We start from the raw sequence: 24,280 nt of genomic DNA, 5'->3' as shown, positions 1-24,280 counted from the left end.
CCACCTTTCCCAGCCCATCGTTTTCGGCATAGTGTGTATTTGAAATTATTGACCAATAACATTTCGCTCCTATGCATATCATTACCAGCATAACCCTTCCTAATAAGCCTGCGCGTCAATTCAGCTAAATCGCGCATGCGCATTTGTCATTGTAGAAGCCGAAGTTACCCACATCTCTGTTAGTTTTACGCTTGCGCATTGGAGGGAAAATCTATTGAATCGGTTATCCAGACTTTCTACGTATTAGATAACATTGACACGTCTTATATCTAGCTAAATATTGTACGGCTGTTTACAATTAAAAAGAACTAAAGCAGTAACTTTTTTGTTTAGTTTATATGTAAACAAGCTTTCACTAAGCACCCACACTATACTACACTGTTCTACCCCCTATACCGGAGCCCCCCGCAACTAAATAAAGTTACTAACCCCTAAACCGCCGCTCCTAGACCCCGCCGCAACTCTTATAAATGTATTAACCCCTAAACCGCCGCTCCCGGAGCCCACCGCCACCTACATTATACCTAGTAACCCCTATCCTGCCCCCCTATACCGCCGCCACCTATAATAAAGTTATTAACCCCTATCCTGCCGATCCCGGACCCCGTCGCAACTAAATAAATAGTTTAACCCCTAAACCGCCGCTCCCGGACCCTGCCGCAACCTATATTAAACTTATTACCCCCTAATCTGCCCCCCCTACACCGTCGCCACCTATAATAAATTTATTAACCCTTATCCTGCCCCCCCTACACCGCCGCCACTGTAATAAAATGATTAACCCCTAAACCTAACACCCCCCTAACTTAAATATTAATTAAATACATCTAAATAAATTTAACTCTTATTAACTAAATGAATCCTATTTAAAACTAAATACTTACCTTTAAAATAAACTCTAATATAGCTACAATATAAATAATAATTATATTGTAGTTATCTTAGGATTTATATTTATTTTACAGGAAACTTTCAATTTATTTTAACTAGGTACACTAGCTATTAAATAGTTATTAACTATTTAATAGCTACCTAGTTAAAATAAAGAGAAATTTACCTGTAAAATAAATCCTAACCTAAGTTACAATTACACCTAACACTACACTATACTTTAATAAATGAATCCTATTTAAAACTAAATACTTACCTGTAAAATAAACCCTAAGATAGCTACAATGTAATTATTAATTACATTGTAGCTATCTTAGGATTTATATTTATTTTACATGTAACTTTGTATTTATTTTAGCTAGTTAGAATAGTTATTAAATAGTTATTAACTATTTAATAACTACCTAGCTAAAACAAATACAAAATTACCTGTAAAATAAATCCTAACCTAAGTTACAATTAAACCTAACACTACACTATCATTAAATTAATTACCTACAAATAACTACAATTAAATTCAATTAAATAAACTAACTAAAGTACAAAAAATAAAAAAAGCTAAGTTACAAAAAATAAAATAAGTTACAAACATTTAACAAATATTACAACAATTTTAAGCTACTTACACCTAATCTAAGCCCCCTAATAAAATAACAAAGCCCCCCAAAATAAAAAAATTCCCTACCCTATTCTACATTAAAAAAGTTCAAAGCTCTTTTACCTTACCAGCCCTTAAAAGGGCCTTTTGCGGGGCATGCCCCAAAGAAAACTGCTCTTTTGCCTGTAAAAGAAAAATACAACCCCCCCAACATTAAAACCCACCACCCACATACCCCTAATCTAACCCAAACCCCCCTTAAATTAACCTAACACTACCCCCCTGAAGATCATCCTACCTTGAGTTGTCTTCACTCAGCCGAGCCACCGATGGAACCGAAGAGGAGATCCGGAGCGGCAGAAGTCATCATCCAAGGGGCGCTGAAGAAATCTTACATCCGACAGAAGTCTTCATCCAGGCGGCGTCTTCAATCTTCATCCATCCTGAGCGGAGCGGAGCCATCTTCAGAGGAGCCTACGCGGATCCATCCTCTTCTTCCCGACGACTAACGACGAATGACGGTACCTTTAAGTGACGTCATCCAAGATGGCGTCACTCGAATTCCGATTGGCTGATAGGATTCTATCAGCCAATCGGAATTAAGGTAGAAAAATCTGATTGGCTGACTGAATCAACCAATCAGATTCAAGTTCAATCCGATTGGCTGGTTCTTTGGGGCATGCCCCGCAAAAGGCCCTTTTAAGGGCTGGTAAGGTAAAAGAGCTTTGAACTTTTTTAATGTAGAATAGGGTAGGGCATTTTTTTATTTTGGGGGGCTTTGTTATTTTATTAGGGGGCTTAGATTAGGTGTAAGTAGCTTAAAATTGTTGTAATATTTGTTAAATGTTTGTAACTTATTTTTTTTTTTTTTTTGTAACTTAGCTTTTTTTATTTTTTGTACTTTAGTTAGTTTATTTAATTGAATTTAATTGTAGTTATTCGTAGGTAATTAATTTAATGATAGTGTAGTGTTAGGTTTAATTGTAACTTAGGTTAGGATTTATTTTACAGGTAATTTTGTATTTCTTTTAGATAGGTAGTTATTAAATAGTTAATAACTATTTAATAACTATTCTAACTAGCTAAAATAAATACAAAGTTACCTGTAAAATAAATATAAATCCTAAGATAGCTACAATGTAATTATTAATTACATTGTAGCTATCGTAGGGTTTATTTTACAGGTAAGTATTTAGTTTTAAATAGGATTCATTTATTAAAGAATAGTGTAGTGTTAGGTGTAATTGTAACTTAGGTTAGGATTTATTTTACAGGTAAATTTCTCTTTATTTTAACTAGGTAGCTATTAAATAGTTAATAACTATTTAATAGCTATTCTACCTAGTTAAAATAAATTGAAAGTTGCCTGTAAAATAAAAATAAATCCTAAAATAGCTACAATATAATTATTATTTATATTGTAGCTATATTAGGGTTTATTTTATAGGTAAGTATTTAGTTTTAAATAGGATTCATTTAGTTAATAAGAGTTAATCTATTTAGATGTATTTAATTAATATTTAAGTTAGGGGGGTGTTAGTGTTAGACTTAGGTTTAGGGGTTAATCATTTTATTACAGTGGCGGCGGTGTGGGGGGGCAGGATAGGGGTTAATAAATGTATTATAGGTGGCGACGGTGTAGGGGGGGACAGATTAGGGGTTAATATGTATATGTAGCTTGCGGTGGGCTCCCGGAGTGGCGGTATAGGGGGGGGCAGGATAGGGGTTACTAGGTATAATGTAGGTGGCGGCGGGGTCTTGGAGCGGCGGTTTAGGGGTTAATACATATATTATAGTTGCGGCGGGGACCAGGAACGGCGGTTTAGGGGTTAACATATTTATTATAGTGGCGGTGGGCTCCGGGAGCGGCGGTTTAGGGGGTAATACATTTATTTAGTTGCGGCGGTGTAGGGGGGGGCAGATTAGGGGTGTTTAGACTCGGGGTACATGTTAGGGTGTTAGGTGTAGACATTTCCCATAGGAATCAATGGGATGTCTGACAGCAGCGAACCTGAACTTTCGCTATGGTCAGACTCCCATTGATTCCTATGGGATCCGTTGCCTCCAGGGCGGCGGATTGAAAACCAGGTACGCTGGGCCGGAAAAGTGCTGAGTGTACCTGCTAGTTTTCATTTTAAGTATAGTTTGCTCGTTTACTCTAGGGCGATTCTGGAAGCGATCGTAAGCTATGGATTTACGTGATGTGCGCAGCTCACTCGACTGCTGCTGATAGATTCTACTGCAGATGGTGACGTTTCCTGTGACGCTGCGGTAACTTGCGCATGCGCATTAGTTCAGAAAAAAATGCCATCTTACAACTGCAGTTGTCAGCACGGATTGGTAATCCGTAACGGCTGACATACAAGTAGGTTGGGAAACAATTTAATATTTAAAAGTAAATTATTGGCCAAAGGGTACATATTTAATAAATGAAGTACATTAGAAAATAGGAGTTTTAAAACTATACTACGATTTTATTTGCATATCATTTCTGACTACAGTGTCCCTTTAAACATTTTTTATGTGGTTTTACTTGCAAACTAATGTATTTTGTATTGCAACATTATAGTCTGAAGTTTACCCTAACTTTAAATGTTTTTTTGTTTTTTTGCAAGCTAGTGCGACAAGTGACATGCTGAATTAGATAAATGACAAAATATAAACTTTGCTGTGGTTTTCAAGCAAAAGATACAATCATTTGCAAGTTTTTGTTTTTGTTTTTTTTCCATGTGAAAATCAAGTAATAAGCATTAATACCCATGAATTAAATAAGCATATTCTTTTGCTTTTGTTTTTGAATATGTGTGAAAACATGTGGATTGACACAAATTTTAAGCGAATATGCATAAAAATGCATGGCCTATCTTTTTAAATCTACCTGTATGTCTCGTATTACTGAGAGGTTTTTAAAAGCTTGAAAAATCAATGGCATTCTAAAAAAAGGACAGTCTACTTTAAAATTGTTATTGTTTAAGATAGATAATCCCTTTATCACCTATTCCCCAGTTTTGCATAACCAACAGTGTTTTATTAATATACTTTTACCTCTGTGATTACCTTGTATCTAAACCTCTGCTTAGGGCTTCATGTACAAAGCAGCATACACTGCAAGCCAAGAAAGGAAAGCTTAGGAGCCGGCCCATTTTAGGTTCAGCACCTGGGTAGCACTTGCTGATTGGTGGCTAAATGTAGCCACCAATCAGCAAGCTATATCCAGGGTGCTGAACCAAAAATAGGCCGGCTCCTAATTTTTCATAACTGCTTTTTCAAATAAAGATACCAAGAGAATGAAGAAAAATGTATAATAGGAGTAAATTAGAAAGTTGCTTAAAATGTGCATGCTCTATCCGAATCATAAAAGAAAAAAATGGGTTTAGTGTCCCTTTAACTTAATATGCATTAACGAGAGATTATAGTCAAAAACTGAAATGCACATGCTATTGTTTTTCCTGCATCTCTCTTTAAAGGCATTGGGGCATATTTATGAATGTGCGATCGGACATAATACAATGTAGCGTATCATGTCCGCCGCACATCGATAAATGCCGACAGCATACGCTGTTGGCATTTATCATTGCTTAAACAGGTCTTGTGAACTGCTTGTGCAATTCCGCCCCCTGCAGATTCGCGGCTAATCGGCCGCTAGCAGGAGGTGTCAATCCGCTCGATCGTATAGGATCGGACGGATTGATGTCCGCAGCCTCAGAGCAGGCAGACCAGTTATGGAGCGGCAGTCTTTAGATCGCTGCTTCATAACTGTTTCCGATGAAACAGGGGCATCACGCTCCATTCGAAACTTGATAATTCGACCCCATTGTCTTATTTTAACCCCTTACAAGTGCTGGTCGCTACTATCTTGAAATTTAAGTGTACTCACACACTGTTGCAGAAGTGATGGGCATTACCAGATTAGTGATATTGTTGTTTTCTTGCAGTGCACAATACAGAGAAGGCGCTGTATATTTTTGCAGTGGGTGCATTGCTCTTTATTATTCCTGAGGCCTTTTTATATTAGTTATGTAACTTTTAAAATACCCTTATTTTTTTTTTTCAATATATAAACTATTTAAAAAAAAAAAAAATACATGTACAAATTATTCTCGGGCTAATCTTAGCTCTGAATACATCATTCAAGCAATGACTTATTTAGTGTCTAATGCCCCTTTTAAAGATAGCTTGCAAAAACATGAGTAGTGACCATGTTACTGAAGTTGTACCTAGGAGATTAACGGACCGCTCAATGCAGAATTACCAAGTGCATAATAAAAAGACAATGATTTAACATCTCTGAATTTGAAATAAGCAGTAGATTATTTCCTGACAAATTAATTTTTTCTCTCATTTTCCGGCCCCCCCTATATCATGTGATAGACATCAGCCAATCACAGACTAGTATACGTATAACCTGTGAGCTTGTGCACATGCTCAGTAGGATCTTGTTCCTCAGAAAGTGTGTGTATATATAAAAAGACTGCAAAATGTTATAATGGAAGTAAATTGGAAAGTGTCTTAACACTGCATGCTCTATCTGAATCACAAAAGTTTATTTTGACTTGAGTGTCCCTTTTAATGTTCCTTTTTAAGTTTTGATTATATAGATTTTAAAGGGACATAAAACCCTAATTTTTTTTTTATTTCATGATTTAGATAGAGCATACAGTTTTATACCGCTTTCCATTTTACTTTTTTAATCACATTTCTTTGTTTTCTTGGTATCCTTTGTTGAAAAGCAGGGATGTAAGCTCAGGAGTGCGCACGTGTCTGCAGCTCTATATGGCAGCAGATTTGTAACAATGTTATACTTTGGCAAGAGTGTCCAATTTCACAAAAAGAACAGCACCAACCAAAGATGAGTAAAAGTGTATCTTTATTGGGACATCTCCAAACACAGCACAGAACACGACGTTTCGGTCAGATGACCTTAATCATGTGATTAAAAACAAGACCTATAACCACTCCTTATATACCCACCTTGGGGGAGGTGATAATTACCTATACAGGTGAATTTTATGCATTCTGTTTCAACATTGAACTCTTTAGCAACCTCTAGTGGTAAAACAAGGTCATTTATCATTCTTACATATTACTTGGTTAACTCACAGGCAAAAAACAAAAAAAGGGATGGCAATATATATATGTACATACATAAATGCTTATAACATTTCAGAAGATATATGAAAAAATGCAAAACCCCTAAACAAAGATATAATAATATCCCACACATATATGATTATAATAAATGTTTCAAATCACATAGCCAGACTATTGACAGAAATGAATAAATCTCAAGTGGAACTAACTCACATTGTAATGTTCCAATCTATCTCTTTATTCATTCCATATGGAATGAGGGATTGCAGAGTATAAATCCAAAAAGTCTCTCTACTTTTTAGTAATTTTTGTCTATTCCCCCCTCTTCTTGGTCTCTTAACTTGCTCAATTATCTGAAATCTCAATTGAGAAATACTATGTCCTGCAGTCAAAAAATGATTGGCAACAGGGGCTTCTTTAATGCCACACCGTATGTTAGATTTATGTTCATTTATTCTATCTCTTATTCTCCTAGTCGACTCTCCTATGTAAATTTTGGAGCAAGGACATTTAATTAGATAGACTATATAATCAGAGTTGCAAGTAAAGAAGCCTGGTATTTTATATTTCCTTCCAGTGAGAGGGTGAAAAAAGCTATCTCCTCTAATGATATTATTACAATTACAGCAATTGAGACAGGGGAAACATCCTAATTTGGGAGTAGATAACACTGTTTGAACTTGTTTCTTTTTTGGACCTATATCTGCTTTTATTAATGAGTCTTTAATATTTTTACATCGCCTGTATGCAGGCATAGGTAACTGTTGGAAATCAATAACATTAGGGTTCAAGTCTTTGATGGTGGACCAATGTTTCTTAATAATGTTATTGATCTTATTACTTAAAGGGTTAAATCTAGATATGAAAATCATACGTTTATTTTTATTCTTCTCTTGTCTAAATTATATTCTCCTTTAAGAATAGTTTGTCTGGGGATATTTTCTACTTCTTTAATATGGCGTTCAATCAAGGGCTTTGGATAACCCCTCTGTAGAAACAGAGGTTATCCAAAGCCCTTGATTGAACGCCATATTAAAGAAGTAGAAAATATCCCCAGACAAACTATTCTTAAAGGAGAATATAATTTAGACAAGAGACAAGAGAAGAATAAAAATAAACGTATGATTTTCATATCTAGATTTAACCCTTTAAGTAATAAGATCAATAACATTATTAAGAAACATTGGTCCACCATCAAAGACTTGAACCCTAATGTTATTGATTTCCAACAGTTACCTATGCCTGCATACAGGCGATGTAAAAATATTAAAGACTCATTAATAAAAGCAGATATAGGTCCAAAAAAGAAACAAGTTCAAACAGTGTTATCTACTCCCAAATTAGGATGTTTCCCCTGTCTCAATTGCTGTAATTGTAATAATATCATTAGAGGAGATAGCTTTTTTCACCCTCTCACTGGAAGGAAATATAAAATACCAGGCTTCTTTACTTGCAACTCTGATTATATAGTCTATCTAATTAAATGTCCTTGCTCCAAAATTTACATAGGAGAGTCGACTAGGAGAATAAGAGATAGAATAAATGAACATAAATCTAACATACGGTGTGGCATTAAAGAAGCCCCTGTTGCCAATCATTTTTTGACTGCAGGACATAGTATTTCTCAATTGAGATTTCAGATAATTGAGCAAGTTAAGAGACCAAGAAGAGGGGGGAATAGACAAAAATTACTAAAAAGTAGAGAGACTTTTTGGATTTATACTCTGCAATCCCTCATTCCATATGGAATGAATAAAGAGATAGATTGGAACATTACAATGTGAGTTAGTTCCACTTGAGATTTATTCATTTCTGTCAATAGTCTGGCTATGTGATTTGAAACATTTATTATAATCATATATGTGTGGGATATTATTATATCTTTGTTTAGGGGTTTTGCATTTTTTCATATATCTTCTGAAATGTTATAAGCATTTATGTATGTACATATATATATTGCCATCCCTTTTTTTGTTTTTTGCCTGTGAGTTAACCAAGTAATATGTAAGAATGATAAATGACCTTGTTTTACCACTAGAGGTTGCTAAAGAGTTCAATGTTGAAACAGAATGCATAAAATTCACCTGTATAGGTAATTATCACCTCCCCCAAGGTGGGTATATAAGGAGTGGTTATAGGTCTTGTTTTTAATCACATGATTAAGGTCATCTGACCGAAACGTCGTGTTCTGTGCTGTGTTTGGAGATGTCCCAATAAAGATACACTTTTACTCATCTTTGGTTGGTGCTGTTCTTTTTGTGAAATTGGACATTATTGGAGGTCATTGGCAGGACCTGGGTACGTGCACCTCCCTGCAGATTGATGCTGTTTTCATTCTTCCATATATTTGATACTTTGGCAAGAGGACTAGATGGCAGCACTATTTCCTGTGACGTAGTGCTTCAGGCATGTACATGAGATGACTGGCCTGACCCTACCCGCCCCAGTACATTATAAAGTGACTGCAGTAGTCAGTGACATGGTCCAGCCCCCCCCCCCCCCGTACTGTATATTAGGGTTGCCACCCATCCATTAAAATACAGAACACTTATAAGTTACACATGCTGCAGGGTGTGCAGAGAGGAATATGAATAGTGCTGTCCAGAAACACAATACATGTTCCTCCCTGCACACCCTACAGCATGTGTAACTCAAAAGTGTAACTGCACACGTGTAACTCATAAGTGTCCAGGAAAACATGGCAGAGGTGGCAACCCTAACTGTATATAGTGGTACTGTATAGTGACACTGTTTACCCCCTGCCCCCCCCCCCCATGCTGCAGTACCAAGGTAATTTGCTGGTTACACACAGACACCAATGGGTAAAACAGAAACACTAACTCCTGTAATCAGAGACACTAGTAAAGCATCATGTCACACTCAAATGATATCAGTGCAGGCAGTGGCAGGTCAATGTTGTTTTTAAGCTGGGCCCCCACCCTCAGGGGCCCAGTTGCAGTTTTGCCCCTGATTACAGGTGTTCTGGACATTGAAAACTCACTGCACAAAAGTAAAGTTTTGCACCTCCATGGGGATTTTATTTTTCTTCTCCAAAGGGTATTTGGTACAGCCAATCAGATGCTGTGTAGCCGGCCATATATAAAGTAAGCTGAGCACACTCCTGAAGTTTATTGTAGTATCTAATACTACTTGATTACAGCCCACCTTATGAGCTTTAATGATGGATCATCTTGATGGGTTTCGTGTCCTTCTACTTGTATGGGGTGAGAATTAACACGTCTAACTGTACCCACCCTGACGAAAGTGAGAAAAAAAATGCTTAGAACAAGGGTGGGTACAGTTAGCAGTGTTAATTCTAACCCAATACAAGTAGAAGGATAATAAGCGTGGGACAAATGTGCACAAGTGGAAAACAATACTTTTTCACCAGTTTTCAATGCCTAGAACACCCACAATGCCCGTCTACTGTTTTGAATAGAGCAAAGAAGACATTTTAAATTGTTCACTGTCCTTTTTAAATCTAAGAAAAGGTTTTTATTGTGCTCACTTAAAGGCACATGATACCAAAATTTTGAAGCACTTGAAAGTGATGCCGCATAGCTGTTAAAAACTGACTGTTGCCTTAAAATGTTCTAAGTATTCACACCCCACTGTAAAGAGACTTTAAGCAGCCAATCAAAATGCTAGTCTCAGGACTTGGAAGGGAGTGTGCATCTGACATGTTATTTTCCTATTCAGTTTAAAGAAATTTACTATGAAATCTCCTGAGATTTCAGTGAACTCTCATGAGATCACAGGAAAGCATGACCTCCGCAAGGTTTATTGGATATTGTTTTGAGGTAAAATATCTTTACATATAGATGTTCATGTGCTATTTTCATGTCAGCTTTTTAATGTTATGCTGCATTACTGTCAAGTGATTTAGCATATGAGTATTATGTCTCTAACGTCCTTCATCCAAACAACAAGGCATTAAATGCGTGGCTCCCTCCGGCTAATACATAACTGCTGATTTCACGAAATGTGCTGCTTAATACTGTATTTCTATGAATACTATTGCTTTTATTTTATCTTAAAGGAGGATCCTTCTCTTGAAAGACATTTTAAAGGCCACAGAGATACAATAACAAGTGTGGATTTCAATCCCAACATGAAGCAACTTGGTAAATCTCATTAAACTATTATTGTTACATGTCTGAAAGGCCTATAATGTAGTATAATGAGCTGGATAAATGCAGACACAAATGCACAGTATTTTTTATGTACTTATGTAAGTAGTGACTGAGGGCTAGCAGTACGTTTGCAAAATAAATTTAAAAAAATCCTATTTAATATGAAATAAAGTATTATTAATTATTTTTGTCTTTTATTTGGTGAGTAGCAAGGAAGTGAATTGGGAAAAGTAATAAAGCTATGAGTGATTCATGGGATTTAGTACAAATGCTAGTCTAAGTTTAAAGTGATAGTAAATTCTAGTGTTTGTGAAATGCTAGGATTTACCAGTGCAACAAATAAAGGGGACTTCATGCTGCTCCCACTCTGTGTGGTCGGACGGACAGGCAACCCTGAGGGCACATCATTTAACCAAGGTCCCTTTAATCTCAATCTTTTTCCCCCCATTTTTTTTATCCCTCCCTCCCTCCTTTTTTTTTTCTCTCCTCTCTTTTTTTTTTCTTTTTTTTTTTTTTTTTTTCTCTTCTCATCATATGCCCTTACATTTATCCCCTGTCTATTTCACTATAGATCTAGATTATACCAGGATCTTTCTTCGCTTAGCTTGTTTGACTAGGAGTAAGGTCAGAAAATGAATTTTTCATTTTAAGGCTTTAAAAGAATACATGGATCTTATTTCCTTCCTTCGGAATTAATAGATAGGTTACAAGTATTTTATTCCTTATGGTATTAATTGTATTCTAGAAGCGTAGATTAATCGTTCAGATAAAGTGAGGTAATGTTACTTCTGTTATTATAAGACACTCACAGGTTTCTTACTATTTGTTATACCTGTCTGTTTTATCACTGAATTTTGAAAATGTGATAACTGTATTTGTCTATCTCAGTGATTCTGTCTCTATGTGTTTACCTCAATAAAAAAATTCACTGCTGTATTCTATCTAAAAAAGCTTCATGCTTAAAGTTCCTTTATTGTCTGCAGTGTTCGCTGCATTGAGCGTCTTAGGCCGCCCAAGACAGAATGCTGTTTTGTCAGTGAGGTGATCTTGGCCAATAGCGTGGTAGCCATCAGACATAATGCCAGCTGGCCTGCACAGCTATTGGCTAAGAGGTAGAAACGTCACCACATTGAAAAAATAGCGTTCTGCTGCGGGCGTCCTGAGGCACTCATGACTGAAAGTCCCCTTTTATTTGTTGCACTGGTAAATCCTAGCATTTCACAAACACTAGGATTTACTATCACTTTAAGGTTTATTAATGATATAATTCTAGAACATAGCTCAGCTGAAGTGTTGTGTTTGCTGGTCAAAAAGGAGACCATACACAATGTTATTTGTATTAACTAGTAAACTTAAATGGACACTGAACCCACATTTTTTTTCTTTTGTGATTGAGATAGAGCATGACATTTTAAGCAACTTTCTAATTTACTCTTATGATAACATTTCTCCAACATAGGTGTGTCCGGTCCACGGCGTCATCCTTACTTGTGGGATATTCTCTTCCCCAACAGGAAATGGCAAAGAGCCCAGCAAAGCTGGTCACATGATCCCTCCCAGGCTCCGCCTACCCCAGTCATTCTCTTTGCCGTTGTACAGGCAACATCTCCACGGAGATGGCTTAGAGTTTTTTAGTGTTTAACTGTAGTTTTTCATTATTCAATCAAGAGTTTGTTATTTTCAAATAGTGCTGGTACGTACTATTTACTCAGAAACAGAAAAGAGATGAAGAATTCTGTTTGTATGAGGAAAATGATTTTAGCAACCGTAACTAAAATCCATGGCTGTTCCACACAGGACTGTTGAGAGCATTAACTTCAGTTGGGGGAACAGTTTGCAGTCCTTTGCTGCTTGAGGTATGACACATTCTAACAAGACGATGTAATGCTGGAAGCTGTCATTTTCCCTATGGGATCCGGTAAGCCATGTTTATTACGATTGTAAATAAGGGCTTCACAAGGGCTTATTTAGACTGTAGACATTTTTTGGGCTAAATCGATTGATATTAACACTTATTTAGCCTTGAGGAATCATTTATTCTGGGTATTTTGATATAATTATATCGGCAGGCACTGTTTTAGACACCTTATTCTTTAGGGGCTTTCCCAAAGCATAGGCAGAGTCTCATTTTCGCGCCGGTGTTGCGCACTTGTTTTTGAGAGGCATGGCATGCAGTCGCATGTGAGAGGAGCTTTGATACTGATAAAAGACTTCTGAAGGCATCATTTGGTATCGTATTCCCCTTGGGTTTGGTTGGGTCTCAGCAAAGCAGATACCAGGGACTGTAAAGGGGTTAAAGCTTAAAACGGCTCCGGTTCCGTTATTTTAAGGGTTAAAGCTTCCAAAATTGGTGTGCAATATTTTCAAGGCTTTAAGACATTGTGGTGAAAGTTTGGTGAATTTTGAACAATTCCTTCATGTTTTTTCGCAATTGCAGTAATAAAGTGTGTTCAGTTTAAAATTTAAAGTGACAGTAACGGTTTTATTTCAAAACGTTTTTTGTACTTTCTTATCAAGTTTATGCCTGTTTAACATGTCTGAACTACCAGATAGACTGTGTTCTGAATGTGGGGAAGCCAGAATTCCTATTCATTTAAATAAATGTGATTTATGTGATAATGACAATGATGCCCAAGATGATTCCTCAAGTGAGGGGAGTAAGCATGGTACTGCATCATTCCCTCCTTCGTCTACACGAGTCTTGCCCACTCAGGAGGCCCCTAGTACATCTAGCGCGCCAATACTCCTTACTATGCAACAATTAACGGCTGTAATGGATAATTCTGTCAAAAACATTTTAGCCAAAATGAACCCTTGTCAGCGTAAGCGTGGATGCTCTGTTTTAGTTACTGAAGAGCATGACGACGCTGATATTAATATCTCTGAAGGGCCCCTAACCCAATCTGAGGGAGCCAGGGAGGTTTTGTCTGAGGGAGAAATTACTGATTTAGGGAACATTTCTCAGCAGGCTGAATCTGATGTGATTACTTTTAAATTTAAATTGGAACATCTCCGCATTTTGCTTAAGGAGGTATTATCCACTCTGGATGATTGTGAAAATTTGGTCATCCCAGAGAAACTATGTAAAATGGACAAGTTCCTAGAGGTGCCGGGGCTCCCAGAAGCTTTCCCTATACCCAAGCGGGTGGCGGACATTGTTAATAAAGAATGGGAAAGGCCCGGTATTCCTTTCGTCCCTCCCCCCATATTTAAAAAATTGTTTCCTATGGTCGACCCCAGAAAGGACTTATGGCAGTCAGTCCCCAAGGTCGAGGGAGCGGTTTCTACTTTAAACAAACGCACCACTATTCCCATAGAGGATAGTTGTGCTTTCAAAGATCCTATGGATAAAAAATTAGAAGGTTTGCTTAAAAAGATGTTTGTTCAGCAGGGTTACCTTCTACAACCCATTTCATGCATTGTCCCTGTCACTACAGCCGCATATTTCTGGTTTGATGAACTGATTAAGGTGCTCGATAGTGACTCTCCTCCTTATGAGGAGATTATGGACAGAGTCAATGCTCTCAAATTGGCTAATTCTTTCACTCTAGACGCCTCTTTGCAATTGGCTAAGTTAGCGGCTAAGAATTCTGGGTTTGCTATTGTGGCGCGCAGAGCGCTTTGGTTGAAATCCTGGTCGGCTGATGCGTCTTCCAAGAACAAGCTACTAAACATTCCTTTCAAGGGGAAAACGCTGTTTGGTCCTGACTTGAAAGAGATTATCTCTGATATCACTGGGGGTAAGGGCCATGCCCTTCCTCAGGATCGGCTTTTCAAGGCAAAAAATAGACCTAATTTTCGTCCCTTTCGTAAAAACGGACCAGCCCAAGGTGCTACGTCCTCTAAGCAAGAGGGTAATACTTCTCAGGCCAAGCCAGCTTGGAGACCAATGCAAGGCTGGAACAAGGGAAAGCAGGCAAAGAAACCTGCCACTGCTACCAAGACAGCATGAAATATCGGCCCCCGATCCGGGACCGGATCTGGTGGGGGGCAGACTCTCTCTCTTCGCTCAGGCTTGGGCAAGAGATGTTCTGGATCCTTGGGCGCTAGAAATAGTCTCCCAGGGTTATCTTCTGGAATTCAAGGGACTTCCCCCAAGGGGAAGGTTCCACAGGTCTCAGTTGTCTTCAGACCACATAAAAAGACAGGCGTTCTTACATTGTGTAGAAGACCTGTTAAAAATGGGAGTGATTCATCCTGTTCCATTGAGAGAACAAGGGATGGGGTTCTACTCCAATCTGTTCATAGTTCCCAAAAAAGAGGGAACGTTCAGACCAATCCTAGATCTCAAGATCTTAAACAAATTTCTCAAGGTCCCATCTTTCAAGATGGAAACCATTCGAACTATCCTTCCTTCCATCCAGGAAGGTCAATTCATGACCACGGTGGATTTAAAGGATGCGTATCTACATATTCCTATCCACAAGGAACATCATCGGTTCCTAAGGTTTGCATTCCTGGACAAACATTACCAGTTCGTGGCGCTTCCTTTCGGATTAGCCACTGCTCCAAGGATTTTCACAAAGGTACTAGGGTCCCTTCTAGCTGTGCTAAGACCAAGGGGCATTGCAGTTGTACCTTACCTGGACGACATTCTGATTCAAGCGTCGTCCCTCCCTCGAGCAAAGGCTCACACGGACATCGTCCTGGCCTTTCTCAGATCGCACGGCTGGAAAGTGAACGTGGAAAAGAGTTCTCTATCCCCGTCAACAAGGGTTCCCTTCTTGGGAACAATTATAGACTCCTCAGAAATGAGGATTTTTCTAACAGAGGCCAGAAAGACAAAGCTTCTGGACTCTTGTCGAATACTTCATTCCGTTCCTCTTCCTTCCGTAGCTCAGTGCATGGAAGTGATCGGGTTGATGGTAGCGACAATGGACATAGTTCCTTTTGCGCGCATTCATCTAAGACCATTACAACTGTGCATGCTCAGTCAGTGGAATGGGGACTATACAGACTTGTCTCCAAAGATACGAGTAAATCAGAGGACCAGAGACTCACTCCGTTGGTGGCTGTCCCTGGACAACCTGTCACGAGGGATGACATTCCACAGACCAGAGTGGGTCATTGTCACGACCGACGCCAGTCTGATGGGCGGGGGCGCGGTCTGGGGATCCCTGAAAGCTCAGGGTCTTTGGTCTCGGGAAGAATCTCTTCTACCGATAAATATTCTGGAACTGAGAGCGATATTCAATGCTCTCAAGGCTTGGCCTCAGCTAGCGAGGACCAAGTTCATACGGTTTCAATCAGACAACATGACGACTGTTGCGTACATCAACCATCAGGGGGGAACAAGGAGTTCCCTAGCGATGGAAGAAGTGACCAAGATTATTCTATGGGCGGAGTCTCACTCCTGCCACCTGTCTGCTATCCACATCCCGGGAGTGGAAAATTGGGAAGCGGATTTTCTGAGTCGTCAGACATTGCATCCGGGGGAGTGGGAACTCCATCCGGAAATCTTTGCCCAAGTCACTCAACTTTGGGGCATTCCAGACATGGATCTGATGGCCTCTCGTCAGAACTTCAAAGTTCCTTGCTACGGGTCCAGATCCAGGGATCCCAAGGCGGCTCTAGTGGATGCACTAGTAGCACCTTGGACCTTCAAACTAGCTTATGTGTTCCCGCCGTTTCCTCTCATCCCCAGGCTGGTAGCCAGGATCAATCAGGAGAGGGCGTCGGTGATCTTGATAGCTCCTGCGTGGCCACGCAGGACTTGGTATGCAGATCTGGTGAATATGTCATCGGCTCCACCTTGGAAGCTACCTTTGAGACGAGACCTTCTTGTTCAGGGTCCGTTCGAACATCCGAATCTGGTTTCACTCCAGCTGACTGCTTGGAGATTGAACGCTTGATTTTATCGAAGCGAGGTTTCTCAGATTCTGTTATCGATACTCTTGTTCAGGCCAGAAAGCCTGTAACTAGAAAGATTTACCACAAAATTTGGAAAAAATATATCTGTTGGTGTGAATCTAAAGGATTCCCTTGGGACAAGGTTAAGATTCCTAGGATTCTATCCTTCCTTCAAGAAGGATTGGAAAAAGGATTATCGGCAAGTTCCCTGAAGGGACAGATTTCTGCCTTGTCGGTGTTACTTCACAAAAAACTGGCAGCTGTGCCAGATGTTCAAGCCTTTGTTCAGGCTCTGGTTAGAATCAAGCCTGTTTACAAACCTTTGACTCCTCCTTGGAGTCTCAATCTAGTTCTTTCAGTTCTTCAGGGGGTTCCGTTTGAACCCTTACATTCCGTTGATATTAAGTTATTATCTTGGAAAGTTTTGTTTTTAGTTGCAATTTCTTCTGCTAGAAGAGTTTCAGAATTATCTGCTCTGCAGTGTTCTCCTCCTTATCTGGTGTTCCATGCAGATAAGGTGGTTTTACGTACTAAACCTGGTTTTCTTCCAAAAGTTGTTTCTAACAAAAACATTAACCAGGAGATTATCGTACCTTCTCTGTGTCCGAAACCAGTTTCAAAGAAGGAACGCTTGTTGCACAATTTGGATGTTGTTCGCGCTCTAAAATTCTATTTAGATGCTACAAAGGATTTTAGACAAACATCTTCCCTGTTTGTTGTTTATTCAGGTAAAAGGAGAGGTCAAAAAGCAACTTCTACCTCTCTCTCTTTTTGGATTAAAAGCATCATCAGATTGGCTTACGAGACTGCCGGACGGCAGCCTCCCGAAAGAATCACGGCTCATTCCACTAGGGCTGTGGCTTCCACATGGGCCTTCAAGAACGAGGCTTCTGTTGATCAGATATGTAGGGCAGCGACTTGGTCTTCACTGCACACTTTTACCAAATTTTACAAGTTTGATACTTTTGCTTCTTCTGAGGCTATTTTTGGGAGAAAGGTTTTGCAAGCCGTGGTGCCTTCCATTTAGGTGACCTGATTTGCTCCCTCCCTTCATCCGTGTCCTAAAGCTTTGGTATTGGTTCCCACAAGTAAGGATGACGCCGTGGACCGGACACACCTATGTTGGAGAAAACAGAATTTATGTTTACCTGATAAATTTCTTTCTCCAACGGTGTGTCCGGTCCACGGCCCGCCCTGGTTTTTTAATCAGGTCTGATAATTTATTTTCTTTAACTACAGTCACCACGGTACCATATGGTTTCTCCTATGCTATTATTCCTCCTTAACGTCGGTCGAATGACTGGGGTAGGCGGAGCCTGGGAGGGATCATGTGACCAGCTTTGCTGGGCTCTTTGCCATTTCCTGTTGGGGAAGAGAATATCCCACAAGTAAGGATGACGCCGTGGACCGGACACACCGTTGGAGAAAGAAATTTATCAGGTAAACATAAATTCTGTTTTTCTTCATTCTCTTGGTATCTTTATTTGAAATGCAAGAATGTAAGTTTAGATGCCGGCCCATTTTTGATGAACAACCTGGGTTGGTCTTGCTGATTGATGGATAAATTCATCCACCAATTAAAATGTGCTGTCCAGAGTACTGAACCAAAAAAAAAAGCTTAGATGCCTTCTTTTTCAAATAAAGATACCAAGAGAACGAAGAAAAATTGATAATAGGAGTAAATTAGAGCATGCAATTTTAAGCAACTTTCTATCTGAATCACGAAAGGAAAAATTTGGGTTCAGTGTCCCTTTAAAGGGACAGTAAAGTAAAATTAAGCTTTTATGATTTGGAAAAAGCATGCACTTTTTAAACAGCTTTACAGCTAATTTATTTAATTTGTTCAGTCTCTCTGTATCCTTTGTTGAAACTCATACCAAGGTACGCGAAGGAGCAACAATGTGCTACTGGGAGCTAGCTGCTGATTGGTGGCTGCACATATGTCTCTTGATGTGTTCAGCTAACTGCAAGTAATGCACTGCTTCTGCTTCAACAATAGATACCAAGAGAATGATAATAGAAGTAATTTGAAACATTATTTAAAATTGCATGCTCTTTCTAAATCATGAAATAAACATATTGGGTTTCATGTCTCTTTAAAAAATATGTAGTATAACTTCAAGCTGCCGTGGGGCCCCTTCATTTAAGGGACATTCTATTTGAAAATGTTTGTTTAAAAATATAGCTAATCCCTTTATTACCCATTCCCTAGTTTTGCATAACCAACACAGTTATATTAATGCATTTTTACCTCTGATTACCTTGTATCTAAGCCTCTGCAGACTGCCCCTTATCTCAATTATTTTGAAAGACATTTTAGCTAGTCAGTATTGACTCAAAAATAACTCCATGGGAGTGAGCACAATACTATCTATATGGCACACGTGAACTAGCGCTGTCTAGCTGTAAAACAAACTGTAAAATGCGTCCTTCAAGGGCTTGGAAATTGGCATATAAGCCTAACTAGGTTTTGCTTTCAACAAAGAATACCAAGAGAACAAAGCAAATTTGATGTTAAAATGAAATTGGAAAGTTGTTTGAAATTCTGAATCGGGAAAGTTGAATTTTGACTAGACTGTCCCATTAACCCTTGGATATTAGAATGCTAACATATTACTCTTGCGGCCGAGAGGCTAGCTTTAGCCCAGAGCCTGTGCCCAAATTTGCATTACATTTTCTAGCAAATTATTATGCGTACAGAATGGCAGTAGCCCAAGGGCAGCACAAGATGATTCATAAAATGTGTCTGTTACTTAGACAAGCAAACCACTGTATCCCAACTCTGCTGTAGTCTCTCACAAGTCTTTAGTACTATTGTGTTGGTGAAAGCTGAAATTAAATCTAAATGCACTTTTTGATTAAAATGTCTTGTCATTAGCTCTAATAATGTTTTTATGTCTTGCCTTTATATTTCTTACAAACTGGGATATCGTCTGTAGATGTTAAATTGATGTTTCAATAGCATAACATATCCTGTATAATCTAGTTTCCATTATTTCGTGCAGCAAGTGGTTCATTGGACTCCTGTCTGATGATCTGGAACATGAAGCCCCAAATGAGAGCTTACCGATTCGTAGGCCATAAAGATGCAATCATGTCTGTTAATTTTTCACCTTCTGGTCACCTTGTTGCCTCTGCCTCCAGGGATAAAACTGTTCGCTTGTGGGTTCCCAGTGTGTAAGTATTACTTTTTATATGCCTTTCAAAGCACACTGAGGTTGGAAAAAGATATGTGATTAAATAGCTGATTATTTAACCTGTGCTCTAACTATAGGGATGCTGAACCCACTTGTGTTTCTTTCGTGATTCAGCTAGAGCATGCAATTTTAAACAACTTTCTAATTTACTCCTATTATCAATTTTTCTTCATTCTCTTGGTATCTTTTAGAGCTGCAACAACTAATCGGCATAATCAATTATGAAAATAGTTGTCAACGAATCTCCTAATCGATTAGTTGTTTTGGAATTGGTTGGTCTGTGCACAGCACCAGCTGCTTTACTCCAATGACCTTATGCACATGGTATTGTTTTATGGTTATGCCCTTAGCCTAAAGGACGTCTACAGACATTTTACTTTTCACTTTTTCAGGACACTATAAGTATTTTAAGTTTACAACTACTCCTGTCTTATGTGCAAAATAAAAAAGGACCAATTTTGTTTTTATTTGATTGCATTTGGCCGTGAAATGGTGGCATGAAATATACCAAAATGGGCCTAGATCAATACCTTGGGTTGTCTATATATATAGTTTTGACAGGTTAATAAAAAAAAATAACAAACAAGGCTCTATTTCTGTTTAAATGGAGTGATAGCAAAAATGCTAAAAATTCTCTGGTATTTGTCTGAAAAGTCCCGGGAGTGAAAGGGTTAAATAATCTACCTTCTGTTGCTGATTACACAGATATTGCTTAAAAGACATAACTACAAAAGACTTCTCACCATGCAGTTGTTCTTTTTTTTTTTTTAAATTTTTTATTGAGGTTTTGCACAAGAAACAACAAATAATAAATGTCTTATGACTTGAATAACAAAATTTGCATAGTACAGACTACAGTGATATAAATAAAGAACAACATGATTGACAAACTATAGTCTTCTGAAACCTCCATTTTTGTAATTTTTAAAAGCTTTCATAAATTAGCTGGCCGCTTATGGGCCCTTTTGATTTTAGGTAACATTGGTGTGGTATGTTAGTCATATCATAGACCCTATCCAATATCACTTAGTAGGTATTAAAATATAATCTAACAATAATAAAATATAAACTTGTAATAGACTCAAGAAAACTTTTCAGCGGGTAAGCACCGCTAGGAATAATTTAAAAAGAGTGAGCTAAATATTAGGTATGGACGGTCACTTATGGATCATTGGATAGTATGGAGTAAAATGGCTTGTACCATGAACACCATATCTATAAAATTATATCATAACAGTTGAAAAGTGTTACAGCCGTTTACTCTTGGATCTTAGAGTAATACATTATTATATAGGTTATGCTATGGGTACCACATTTACCCAGAATGCCATAATAATTGAGGGATTAATGAGTTGTGCGCATTATAATGCTTGGCCCTTGGAATAGTATAGTGCTAGACATCTAGTTGTATAGACGCCCTATGAATTACTAGTAACATCGCAATTGAGGAGTATAGAGGTTGGGAACTATATGGTATACTGCAAGTAGTATAACATTGATTAATATAAAATATAGGGTACCAAATATATAGATGAAAACAATGTTTGAATCTACCGTAGCTTATGATATGTACACCATATATAACCATAGTCTCATAGTGATATGGGGATTAAAGTGTTGAGTTGGAGACACTCTATAGGGAACAGATATCATCCTAATTAAGGTACATGAGTATATAAAACAAAATAAGAGCATATACTATGAATATAGTATTAAATAATATAGGACATATATACTGTATATATGAGTAACATAACCATTGAAGAGTGTTATAGGCGGTCACTTAATTTTGTACCTTGGAATAATAATATATAGAAACACTTCAAACATTGTAGTGAAACATCTGGGGACGTGTATCTGGTATTTTACTCAGTGAGTACTGTCATCTATGGTTTAGATATCAGCGTCCCCAATCTTTGCTCTCTATGGTTTAACAGCTAAGGGAGAGAGAGGAATTATGCCTCCTAAAAATGAACAGGAGGAGGCAAAACCTCCTCCTTACAATATATATAGGAAAATGCAACATCTCTGTAGTATAGTGTCATCTTAAACTATGTGGAGGAGCACAAAATATAGTAGTATAACAATAATAATCTAAATGTTATTGCCTAATATAAAGGGCCTAAGCATACGTAGTAAATACAAATGACTGTGGTGAAAAGGAAAAGAGGATGATATGATGTAAGAGCAATAAAATTGTGGAACTCATTACCAAAGGAGGTAGTGAATGCCACTACCCTAGATACATTTAAAAATTATTTGGATACATTTCTGTCTATAAACAAAATTCATAGATATGATTGCTAGTATTAAATGGGTCACCTTTTAGTGGGATTATTTAAGGTTAACTGGAGCTTGTAAGTATTTTAGATTTGTATAGGTTGAACTTGATGGACTTCTGTCATTTTTCAACCTCATCTACTATGTTGCTATGGGCATTAACACTGTGCCTTAAAAACCTTAGAATAATAATGGAAAATACAGAGGAAAGAGTGGGGAGTTCTCCCTTTAAATATCAACAGGTTACATAAACAAACAGGAGTATCTATGAGCGTATAAATGCTAGCTCTGCCCTCCATAACTTAGGTTAAAGGGACATGAAAACCCAACATTTTTCTTTCCTGATTCAGACAGAGAATACAATTTTAAACAACTTTCTAAATAACTTCTATGCTCCAATTTCCTTCATTCTTTTGGTATAATTTGTTGAAGGAGCAGAAATGTACTACTGGTTTCTAACTGAAGACATGGTGAGCCAGTAACAATCAGTATATATGCAACCACCAATCAGCAGCTAGAACCTATGTTCTTTGCTGCCCCTGATCTTGCAAAGCTAAACCTTTCAGCAAAGGATAACAAGATAAGGAAGCAAATTAAATAATAGAAGTAAATTGGAAAGTTGTTTAAAATTGTATTCTCTATCTGAATCATGATTTTTTTTTTTTTTTTTTATGTCCCTTTAAGGACTGGTGATCTATCCTACTCCTGCCCTTACACATTACATTTCCGTTTGTTGCTGTGAGCTCTTTTCAAAAGCAATGTTTTTCACATTACAAACAGCCCTTTCCGTCTGGCAGTTAAAGGGACAGTCTAGTATAAACTAAACTTTCATTATTCAGATAGGACTTTTAATTTTAATCAACTTTCCAATTTACTTTTATCATCAAATTTGCTTTTTTCTCTTGGTGTTCTTAGTTTAAACTAAACATAGGTAGACTCATATACTAATTTCTAAGCCCTTGAGGGCTGCCTCTTATCACATGCTTTTTAAATCTCTTTTCAACACAGAGACAGAAAGTACACGTGGGCCATATAGATAACACTGTGTTCAGGCACAGGGGGGTATTTAAGATCTAGCACAACACAATGCTAAATGCAAGACAATAGATAATAAACAGTCACAGTCATGTGATCAGGGGGCTGGAAGAAGGTTCCTAGATACAAGGTAATCACAGAGGTAAAAAGTACATTAATATAACTGTGTTGGTTATGCAAAATTGGGGAATGGGTAATAAAGGGATTATCTATCTTTTTAAACAATAACAATTTATGGTAGACTGTCCCTTTAAGGACGGTGTCACAGGCCCAAGATACACGCCGGAATAGTTTTTCACTGGTACAGGAGAGCCAAAATTGTGAGTGGTTCCAGAGTGGCACCTCCAAAGTTTGCCAAGAGTCCTCAGATATGACCACGTAGCTGTTCACCCATCTCGTCACCAACATCAGTGGTTATGTCCCCTGTGGATTGATTCTCAGTGTGTGGCTGGTTTATAACATCAGAAGTGGTTAGGCTGTCATTAAGGGTTTCCAAGCTTTCTTCTAGTACTCTCTGCACTGGGTTACCGGTAGACCTTATGTCTTGAATCAGCGTGTATTGATGGCTATCAAGTCTGTTGATTAACGTGCACAGTGCGTTAGCAATCTGTGTCTCCATAGTGAGTGAAGGTGTGACTGCTGATGTCCATCCGTGAACTATAGTGAGCGTTATGAATTATCTGCCCATTACCCCGGCAAACTGAGGGAGAGGGGTCACACAAGGAGCCGTAGTGCCTCCGACCGGGTGTTACATTTTCCCTATTTCCACTGCCATTCCATGTCTTCCGTCCCCCCTGCCTGGTGAAGCCGGTCTGTCGCAGCGGGTGTTCCCATGATTGTTAGATGTGGCTCGCTTATAAAAATTGTATCCGTATGTGAGGACCGTTGCTTGTAGGTCACATATAGCCAAATGCAGTGGTCTGAGGACAGATATCTTAGGGTAGATGTGTCAAGCTTGCACGGAGTACTAAACAACTGCAGCCATTTCGTTTGTGGCCAGGCTCCGCCCCCCTCTACCACTTATTTTAGCTGTCAAAAAGCCGTCAACATCACTGATCCATGAATGCGCATTGCTCTAGGCATCTCTTCAACAAACAATACCTACCATCGGAACTAAGGACTTTCGATAATAGAAGTAAATTGGACACTTTTTTTTAAACTGTATGCTCTGTCTGAATCACAAAAGAAAATGTTTGGGTTTCATA

At 38.3% G+C, this 24,280-nt stretch overlaps 1 protein-coding gene across 1 annotated transcript in view; it reads left to right on the top strand.

Moving 5' to 3' along the window:
• POC1A (POC1 centriolar protein A) overlaps nucleotides 1–24,280 on the top strand; it is a 122,649-nt gene that overhangs the window by 1,677 nt on the left and 96,692 nt on the right. Inside the window, exons 2-3 of the mRNA XM_053721018.1 lie at nucleotides 10,620–10,704; nucleotides 19,569–19,740. Coding sequence (XP_053576993.1) covers nucleotides 10,620–10,704; nucleotides 19,569–19,740 — 257 coding nt within the window. The remainder of the gene's footprint in view (nucleotides 1–10,619; nucleotides 10,705–19,568; nucleotides 19,741–24,280) is intronic.

This window comes from Bombina bombina, chromosome 7 (genome assembly GCF_027579735.1).
Source record: "Bombina bombina isolate aBomBom1 chromosome 7, aBomBom1.pri, whole genome shotgun sequence".
In the NCBI taxonomy this organism is placed as follows: Eukaryota; Metazoa; Chordata; class Amphibia; order Anura; family Bombinatoridae; genus Bombina; species Bombina bombina.
The sequence above is the reverse complement of the archived record's forward strand: the minus strand, read 5'-3'. Positions and strand labels throughout refer to the sequence as shown.